General features: G+C 42.2%; 1 protein-coding gene across 1 annotated transcript; it reads right to left on the bottom strand.

Moving 5' to 3' along the window:
• Window positions 1-1,609: 1,609 nt before the first annotated feature.
• On the bottom strand, window positions 1,610-10,349 carry LOC135218688 (zinc finger protein AEBP2-like). The gene is made up of 2 exons (XM_064255137.1): window positions 10,227-10,349; window positions 1,610-1,900 (listed from the first exon to the last, which is right to left on the bottom strand). The coding sequence occupies exons 1-2, from the start codon at window positions 10,347-10,349 to the stop codon at window positions 1,610-1,612; spliced, it is 414 nt and encodes a 137-aa protein (XP_064111207.1).
• Window positions 10,350-10,573: the final 224 nt, after the last annotated feature.

The following is a 10,573-nucleotide window of genomic DNA, read 5'->3' as shown; positions in this document are numbered from 1 at the left end:
CCCTTTCCAGTTCATCTCTTTCTGTTGGGGAGAGCCAGTTCTTTTTCTTTATGTTCCTTACTTGGTCTGCCAGCCTCTGCTCTGTTTGGGGGGTGTTATTCCTCTCATTCCAGATGTTGACCAATCTTCTTCTATGTCCTCTCTCCGTCGGGTTGCTTCTGATGTAGCATCTCCACATTTCCTTATTTTCTTCTCTTGTCCATTTCTTCCTTTTTGCCTCTGTAGCTCCAATCTCAGGCTGTTGATTACTGTCGTTGTGGTGATCAGTTGCTGGATGACGACCTCCAAGTACCTGACCGTCTTCCCCTTCAATTGGGTTGAATACCTGGTTGCCGGACGAAGCTCCTCTGTTGCCAGAGGTTCCATTTACGTCGTTGTCGTTTATTCCTTCATTTCTTTCCATCATTGCTTGGGTTTCTGAGGTTTTTGCTATTTAACCCATAGCTGGACCCTACCCCATCAGGGATAGGTACTCATTTACAGCTGAGTAGACTGAGGAAATTATGGTAAAGATCCTTTCCCAAGGAATCATCGCCGAGGAGAGCGGTCACCCATCCAACGACTGACCAGCCCCAATGTTGCTTAACTTGACTTAAGTCTATTGACGACCTAACCCACTCCTCCACGGCGCCACACATTATTATTATTATTATTATTATTATTATTATTATTATTATTATTATTATTATTATTATTGCTAATTGTTGTCTTTGCTGTTATAGAGGAAGTCGCCGACAATAATCAAATTGTAGACTGACCAGTCTCTGTACGGGTGTTTGTGTGAGTCTGCGTATTTATATCCATGTTGTATAATGTATGCAAGGTCGTTCAGATATACCCAGAGCATATTTAAGGGAGTTTGCGTATTTACATCCATTAGCAAACATTATGTATGATAAATTCGTAAAGTAAATAAGTCTACGGGCATAACCAGCCCCGTTTCAGGGAATCCCTTCTCACCCCCACCCCCTTCGGAGGGGGCAGGGGGAGGTATGATGAAACCCCATTATAAACCATCGTAGGGGTCGCCACTATAACCCTGCCAAGTTTCATGCCCATCGGACCAGCCGTTTGGCCGTGATTGAATGACAGACGGACAGACATAACGCCCATTATAGGAATATGGTCTACAACATATGCAAGGTCCTTCAAATATACTCAGAGTATGTAAGTGAATACAACCCATTTTATTATTATTATTTTTCCATTTCGCATAATTACATTCAAACTGAGGGACATTTGTCCATATCACCAGTCACTTGAATAGGCTGATCTTCTTTAAAGATGTTGGTCTTTGTCACTTACAGAACACCCCAGTCGCCAAAGAATGATTCCAGTCTCTCTCTCTCTCTCTCTCTCTCTCTCTCTCTCTCTCTCTCTCTCTCTCCTCTTTAATAAGATGCATCTTCCAGAATTATTCACGTTTGTCCATTTATTCTTGTATTTTCTTCTTCCTTATCATGACGTATCTATTTCATTTGGGTCGTTCGAAATGAACCTCAGCGTTCCATCACTTTTTCCAGCTGTTTCCTTTAGTTCCTCATGTATTCAAATGGTCCTCCTCTCTCTCTCTCTCTCTCTCTCTCTCTCTCCCGTTTTGTCGGATGGTTTATTCTTCTTCCTTGCATTCCGAGAACTCTTCATTCTCCTTTTTCCCCCTCCTACCATCTGTCTTTCCATTCTCCTTTCCTCCGGCTCCGTGTCTTTTTCGTTCTCTTTCCTTTCTTCTCCCTCCTCCACCTCCACCTCCACCTCCACCTCCTCCTCCTTCCACCTCCGCCTCCTCCTCCTCCTCCTCCTCCTCCACCCACCTGAGTTTTTTCCCCCGGGGGTTCACAAGAACCTGGAAGCCACACTGTTTCCACCCGAGTGACGGCTCCTGACTTGGCACTTCCGACAACTGCCAGGGGGTCCCCAAAACTCGACCTCATCAGCGGCCACAATACCGCCCTTAATCACCGGGGCACTAAGGCCCAATTCCCGCCCGAGGCTCCAGCGCCCACATATGTCCGTATGACCCCGCGGTCTTAATGCATGTTTTGGGGGGGCAAAGGAGAAGGAGGAGGAGGAGGGACGCCGCCGTAGCAATATACCTAATTACGAGTTAATTTTGTTGCGGCGTTGTATGGAAGAAAGGGCCGCCGCCGTCCTTCCAGGCTTTGCTCTGGAAGGAAGAAGAAGAAGGCGAAGAAGAGAAAAAGGAGGACTTGCTTCCTCTGGATCCCCACGGAAGAAAAGTCTTCCGAAGGCCTAGGGCGAAGGAGGAGGAGGAGGAGGTTGAAGAAGCCTCCTCCTCCTCCTCCTCCTCCTCTTCCTTCGTCGTCATCTCCTCCTGAAAGGGGTGAGGGTTTAGGGGTGGGGTGGGGGGAATAATATCTGGTGAAAGCCATCGGAAGCACCTTCTCAAGGATGATGTTAACCTCTGAAGGAGTTCCAGGAGGTTGCAGGGAGGGAGGGAGGGTGTGGGTGGGAGGGAAGGGAAGGGGGAGCTCTCCCAAACCCTCCCTCCCTCCCTTCCAGGTTCCGGGGTCTGGACGGTCGAAAAGGCACCGGGCCGGAACACATCTCCTTTTAGAGGCCCTTATCCATTCTCCTCCTCCTCCTCCTCCTCCAGCTCTCACTCCACCTCCAACCCACACACCCCGACCCAGCCTGACCCCTCCTCTCAACCACCACCGCAGCCACTGTGGTCAACTGCCAATATTCTAAGGTCTGCGATAATAATGTTTGTGATGTTCGTTATTTTCCGTCGTCAGTTATTCCTCGCTATTATTTCCTTTTTATATAAATGTATCAATTTGCAGGTGGAAAAAGCAGCCCAGCCTCACGCTCGCCACTCCTTTCGGCTTTCTATTATAATCTGTCGGATTACAGGGATCAGATGGCGATCAGGTGAAGAGTCGATACAGGGGAAGAACTGAAGAGAGTGAGATCGAGCAGTATAGTAATCGACCGTCCTCGACGTCTCATTCGCTATCGGTTCTTGATAATGATTATGATAGTGATGATGACGATGATAACGAAGATTGCCCCCGGTGATTGGGAGTGATATGATTCCAAGGTCATGATTGCTACAGTCCGCCTCATAATGTCGGGGAATTTTCTCTAGTCTAGTTGTACTTATCAGGCGTAAATTCTCGTATATTCTCGTATTTTCTCGTATTTTCCTCGTTCTCGAATCTCCTTTGCCCAATGGCAATTGAAGGGTTATTCTTTTTTATTAATAGACCACCAAACGTTACTTCGTGTATATTTGCATTAATTCCCCGAGGCTCTTGGGAATAATTCAAGTCTTATTTAAATAATTTTAGTCTCTCATATAATTCGGGGTTGACTTTAGAACCAGGTCACTGTGATTTAGCGGATTCTTTTTTTTTCTCTCTGTACAGATTGAAGAATCCGTTTGCTGTTTTATTTTATTTTATTTTATTTTTTTTTTTTTTTTGCTGTTTTTATTTATTTATTTTTTAACGGGACGCTGAACCCTCCTTGTGAATGAAGAGGAAAAGGAAACAGACTCCTTGTTTTTGTCAGTAGTTTATAAGTGTTCCAACTGTGTGGAGTAAAATCACAGCAAAACGCTTGAGATGCAATAAACTTGACGTCTGCACTGTTTACATTTTTTCTTTGCGCTCTCGCGCGTGCTCAGGTGCATATGCAGGAGTGTTAAGTGTCTGTGTAGGAGTTTTCATTGCATTCATTGTTTGCAGAGATCTTCAAGATATCGTTTCTTTCCTTCGACAAATTACTACTTTTCGGCTACACAAATTCGGTCATTCTACTTACAATTGTGACCTTGTCCGAATTATTAGACGTTGGAGAAAGGTGTGATTTGAAAACAGGTTTTAGCCTATTCTAATTGGAATGAAAGAGCGCAAATGAAATTTGAACACAGAACTTAAAACAGGAGATGATACTGACGGGAAACTGTAGGAGATTTTGATGGGAGACTAAAGATTTTACCGGATATTGGAGGAGATTTTAACAGTAAACTGGTGGAGATGTTGACGGGAAACTGGTGCAGATATTGACGGGAAACTGTGGGTGATTTGGACGAGAAACTGTTGGAGATTTTGATGGGAAACTGGAGGAGATTTTGACGGGAAACTGGAGGAGATTTTGATGGGAAACTGGAGGAGATTTTGACGGGAAACTGGAGGAGATTTTGATGGGAAACTGTAGGAGATTTTGACGGGAAACTGGAGAAGATTTTGATGGGAAACTATAGGAGATTTTGACGGCAAACTGGAGGAGATTTTGATGGGAAACTGGAGGAGATTTGGATGGGAAACTGGAGGAGATTTTGACAGGAAACTGAAGGAGATTTTGATGGGAAACTGTAGGAGATTTTGACGGGAAACTGTAGGAGATTTTTATGGGAAACTGTAGGAGATTTTGACAGGAAAGTGGAGGAGATTTTGACGGGAAACTGTAGGAGATTTTGAAGGGAAACTGTAGGAGATTTTGAAGGGAAACTGTAGGTGATTTTGACGAGAAACTGGAGTAGATTTTGATGAGAATCTGGTATAGATTTTGACCGGAAAGTGTTGGTGATTTGGACGAGAAACTGTAGGAGATTTTGACGAGAAACTGGATTAGATTTGGACGGTAAACTGGTGTAGATATTGACGGGAAACTGTAGGTGATTTGGACGAGAAACTAGAGTAGATTTTGAAAGCAAACTGGAGGAGAGAATGGAGGCAGATGAAAAGTGACAAAGGGGAAAAAAGAAAAATGATATCCAGAGCGCCTGTGACATCATTTCCATCTGACGGCGTAAATTCCGATGGTAACCCAATGGAATTGCAAAACGGATTAGCATAATCGTGATAGCCAATACCCGCTAAACACGGGCGACGCAGACACAGGCAGGCAGACAGACAGACAGACGGACGGGTGATAGATAGAGAGGCAAGCCCCGCTCAACGGCGAATTATTAACAGTAATGACGGCGACGAGGAATGCGACGCTCAGTAATGCAATTCTCTGGATGCAATGGAAATTGCGTCACGCTGTTTTTTTTTTATATTTTATCATCATCATCATCATCATCATTGTACAACGCGCGTTCACGTCACTTGATTGAATGAATTACATTGCGGTGGCGATGCGGCGAGTTGCTCTATTGATCTATAATTGTATATTTATGGATAAATAAAAACTTGATATATCATAATGGAATTTCGAGAGATGCGTCACTCACTGTGGACTTTTCGACCAAATTCTGGTGGTCTCGTTTTTTGGGGGAAAATGACCAGTCGGCTTCCTTTGAGGGCCGGCGCTTCGTTTTTCGTTAGTTTTTCCCGTTAGTTAGTTTGTTAGTGATTCTTTACTTTGTTAGCTCAGTGACTCGTCACTTTGTTAGCTTGTTAGTTCGGTAACCAGTTAGTAGGTACTTTGTTAGCTTGTTATTCTGATAACTGTTCGTGTGATTAGCTCTGTAATTCGTTGTTTCTTTGTATTTATTTTTTTTATTTTTTTATCTTCCGGTAATTTCTTACTTTGTTAGCTCGGTGACTTGCCGTTTTTGTTAGGTGGTAATCTATTACTCTCGGTAAAGACATATCTGCTGGCAAATCTGGTGGCATACAGGACCTACATGCATGTTTAGATACATGGCTCATTATAATATATATATATATATATATATATATATATATATATAGATATATAATATATATATATATTATAATATATATATATAGACCTTTGAACGACTCCAGTGGTGGTCATTCCTCCCCCCCCCCCTCGAAGTATAGCCTGGATTGGATATAAAACGACATTTGTAGCTTAATGATTGTATATATATATATATATATATATATATATATATATATATATATATATATATATATATAAATGAATCACGGTCACGTGACATGATATAATATTATTTATATATCCTTATAAAGCAAGAGAGAGAGAGAGAGGGAGAGAGAGAGAGAGAGAGAGACACTAAGCGGACGAATGACCCTCTGTAATACTGTTAATGCTTTGACGACTTTGCAAAGTCATAAGTGAACGCACTGTTTATGGAGGGGAAAGATGGCCGAATAAAGAGCAATTTTACGAGCGCAAGAGTAGCCTGTCCACATTTGTTCCTCACTTCATTGCGCTCTCGGTATTTTTTTTGTTTTCTGGTTACTTTTGAAAATGGTTCGATATATTTGGGTGAGTTTTTGTCTATGCTTCATGGGGCTGCCAGACAGTTATTATGGCCATCTTGTGAGATTCAATTACAGCTGCCACTCTGTTACACATCGTCACTACATAGCGTAATAGTTAGTCACTTTGATAAATGTGATAAATTACCATTGACTATTTGCTGGGGTTTGTGCTACGTCTGTTATTCCTGTTTTATCTAATTACTATCGCTAGTTGAGTGATCTCATCTTGATGAATTATTTTTGCAATATCTTTTGCACCACCGAGATGGTTCAAATCCTGTTATCTCTCTCTCTCTCTCTCTCTCTCTCTCTCTCTCTCTCTCTCTCTCTCTGTATTGAACAAAGAATGGCTGTAGGACCCCTTCTCTTGAATCTACGCATTGGTTTATTGTCGTGGTAGTCACTTGACTGCAGTGGGTCAGAGTCGAAAGTATTAAATATTTGCCTTTTTATGTTATAGTTATAATGTCCGAAGTATGTGATTCTTTTTTTTATGTATTTTCTTTGTGGTTACTTGGTTGTTGTGGGGCAGAGTTGGATGTACACATGTCTAAGTGTTCATGTCATAATGTCTAAAGAGTGTTATTTTTTTTCTTTTTTAGAAACTTGTTACAATGACGCTAATATTGAAATCATGTACATCGCAAGATTTATAAAATTCGGTAAACGTAAGGCAGAAGAATTTGAGAATTGTCAAATATTGAACAGGCAATTTTCATGAGGGAAATTTAATTTTTTTATATTGATTTAAAAATTCTTATATATGAAAAGTAGAAAAATTTAAAAAAAGGATAAATCTTGGAGTTTAAAATTCCATTTAGATAAATAGCAACTGAGGTGTCTATACTCATTCCTTTTACTTTCCAACTGTCCTATTACTTTCACAGTTGATTGCTGTTTCATTTAGCAAACTCGGGCAACTGGATCTATTCTGCTTCATCACAGAATTACGGATAAAAATAATTACATGAATAAAAAGAATTTACTTCCTATAGACTAAGTACAGAGCTACTTATCTAAGTAACGAATTACCAGAATAACAGAGGCAACGCAATAGTTGAATCATCTATTAATTTTTTTTATTTGTTAATGAATTTGTTAGCGTACATTAGTTTTCTGTGCTTTCTTTCAGAAGAACACCATGATATTCTTTGGAAGCTTGAATTCCAAGTCAGTGGCACCTAAATAATAATAATAATAATAATAATAATAATAATAATAATAATAATAATAATAATAATAATATTGCTATACGGGTAAATAGTGTTTGTTAATTTGTAATCCGTTTACTTAACAGTTTTGATAATGTATCCACTGGTCAAAATTTGCAGTTGCAATGCAAATTACAACAACGGATGATTATTTTAATTTGAGGCAAGAAAAACTGGGGGAAAAAATTCTGATCAGACGATAAATAGAGAGAGAGAGAGAGAGAGAGAGAGAGAGAGAGATAGAGAGAGAGAGAGAGAGGCGTTCCATCTCGCCATTTCCGCCAGGCTTCGAGAAGTCGCGGTGATTTAATGTGGTTGGCTCTGGATTCATAATATTCCCATAAAGTAATGAAATAATATAGTCCCCCCCCCCACCCATGCTCCCTTTTCCACATCCATCTCTTAGGCTGCCATATAAATCCTTGGAAGCGGCCCATTTTTGCCACCATCTGAAAAGAACTTGACCTGAGTCTCTGATCATGAAAAATGCAGCCTAATTCACTTTTATGAATCGCATGAAGCGGAAGGCGGAAAGAAGAAGGAGAGAAGAAGAGAAGAAGGAGGAGAAGGAGGAGAAGGAGGAGGAGGGCGGAGGAGGAGGAGAGGAGGAGGAGGAGGAGGGAGGGGAGAAGTCAGGAGTAGGAGGAGGAGGAGGAGGAGCGCAGTCGATCATAAATTCGGATTCGATTCCATTGCCCTCTCCGACCGTTGGCCCAGATTTCGTCTTCTCCCGCTTGGTGGACTTCTTTCCCTCACCCTCCACCCTCCCCCTACCCCTCCCCCTCCTCCCCAACTCTTTCTGGGTGGCGCTATTCCGCTGCGCCGTTCTCCTCCCCCCCCTCCCCCCTGTGCTTAGTGCGTTTGTTTATCCTGCGGTTTCGAAAGATACAGCGGAGAGAGAAACCATTGTCGCGTTTTTGTGTGTGTGTGTGATAGAAACCTCCTCCTCGGCGGCGCGGCGCGGGTGTGACGAAGGCGCTGAGTTTGGGGGAGGGGGGGAAGGGGCGGGTGGGCGTTATGGGCGAGAGATGGGATCCGTTATATAAGAGGGTAGCGGAAATCTCCATAAAGCCGTAAATTCCATGTTTTTCCCGTATAATTCAGACCTAATGCGCTCAGATCAAGCGTGGAGACCCACGGGAAATGGGAAGATTGTGGGGGGGGGGGGGGGGGGGTGGGGGGGGGGGGGGGGGGAGCGAAATGGCTGTAGCGAAAGATGGCGATGAGTTTGGAAAGGGTGAATCAATGGACAGGAGCGATTGAAAGCAAAAAGGACGGGAAGACGCGGGAGATGTCGGTAAAGAGGACGCAGAAGGGGGCGGGGGGTTTGGGGGGTTTTGGGGGGGTGGGGTAAATTGCAAAAAGCTGAGCGATAAAGGACGAGTTGGGACCCCTACGGAGGAGGAGGATTACTGCTCCTTCAAGGAAATCGCGATTAAATCCTGACGATAAAAGAGGATTTGTTTTTTCCCATAACGATGCACTGAAATTGTAATAATGAGGAACTCATTACCATCTGGGAAAAAAAAAAAAATCCTTTTAGAATTCTTTTAAGGATCCAGTGACACTTACGGGAATATATTTCATGGGGAAATAAAAAAAAAAATGAGTGATTAGTTACTCTCTGTCTCGATAAAAATTTCCGGGGGTTTTATCTTTTTAATAATGTCTTTTAGTTTCTGATCAATATCTTTAAATCTTTACTTTATCTTTTATGTCTTATTTGAGCTGGCGTACACACACAGAGAGAGAGAGAGAGAGAGAGAGAGAGAGAGAGAGAGAGAGAGAGAGAGAGAGAGGCTTACAATTTATATAATAAAAAAGATAACGATAATTTTAATATTGTTTTAATATGGAATTTCGTTAAACGTTTTAGTAATCAATCTTTTTCATTTCATTGGTCTTTATATTTTTTCATCTATTTAATTTTTTTTACATTTCTTATTGATTTTATTTTAACCTGTCGTCTCTAATTACATTCTCAGTTGTCTTTGGCAGTTATTTTAATTTCATTCATTACACTGTAATTAAAATGATCATGATCATTAATTATAAGAGTAAGATTATTTTTTTTATCAATTGGTCAAACGAACAATGAGGACTGTCATGGACATCTGGACTCGACCTACCAAACCGCGTTCCAATCTAAGATTAACCCTATGAATTATTCAACTTTGTTTGACGACCCTCGCTTGTAGGTAAATCTAGTCCCTCCTACTTATTTCCAACAATTTAAAGATTGATTTTCATAGTTTTGTTAAAAAAAAAAAATAAGCCTTCAGTCGATTCCAACATCAGTCTCCATCGTATACAGATCCTCACGTAAGAGGACTTCGATGCTTCGTCCAGGAAAAATGATATTTTCCTTCTCAGACCCTGTGAAGGACATTACCCAATCGGCAGAATCTCTGTTGTCTTGGGGAAAATTACTAACAGAAAGACTCCTCTGGTCGTATTAGGTTACCACATTATACGTCGCTCAACAGACCTCCAGTCAGAGGTTGCGGAGACCGAATTTAGCTGTGAAATATCACTGGTAATCAATAGAAATGCGACAACTTTTTCGGTCATCAAGTTACAGATCACAGACACACACACGTACGCACACTCACACACACATATATTTATATATATGATCTGTAACATCATGACCAGAGAGTGTGCACATTTCTAATTATTACCAGCAATAACTCACGACTTGAATTCTATATCTGCGCAAACTCTATAATGATTGTATTTTTCATTTACACCGTTCTCTCTGAAACTCCGAACGCTTCGAAACGTTCTTCGGCAATTTGAAGACGTGGCTTCAAGGGCCAACTCCCCACCACCCCTCCCACCCACCCACCCCCATATCTTCCCCCTGTCCCTGCCCCTCTTCCTCCTCCTCCTCCTCCTCCTCCTCCTCCTCCTCCTCCTCGATACAAAAGATTCCCGGCGGCCGAGGGCCGTCCTTCAATATCTGCTCCATTGTCGAAAGAGACTTCAGCCACCTTTATCTTCCTTCCTGTCGCTTTGACGTAATGAATTGAAAACTTATGGCCCCCCGAGACACGACCCCGATCTTAATGCCTCCGTGAAAGCGCTCGCCGAAGGCGGGCCCGTGCACCCAGGGGCACGAGAGGAGAAAATGGCGGCCGATGCCACGGGACTTTCACGCGCATCCGCCTTGTTGGTTTGACCTCTTGTTGGCCC

The sequence above is a fragment of the Macrobrachium nipponense genome, chromosome 1 (genome assembly GCF_015104395.2).
Source record: "Macrobrachium nipponense isolate FS-2020 chromosome 1, ASM1510439v2, whole genome shotgun sequence".
Classification (NCBI taxonomy): Eukaryota; Metazoa; Arthropoda; class Malacostraca; order Decapoda; family Palaemonidae; genus Macrobrachium; species Macrobrachium nipponense.
This window is presented reverse-complemented; position numbering and strand designations above follow the sequence as displayed.

Coding starts and splice junctions, on each gene's coding strand:
- LOC135218688 (XM_064255137.1), bottom strand. CDS start 10,349: ATGGAGCAGATATTGAAGGACGGCCCTCGGCCGCCGGGAATCTTTTGT. Junction 1,901..10,226: donor GACAGGGGGAAGATATGGGG/GTGGGTGGGTGG, acceptor ACCCCCTGGCAG/TTGTCGGAAGTGCCAAGTCA.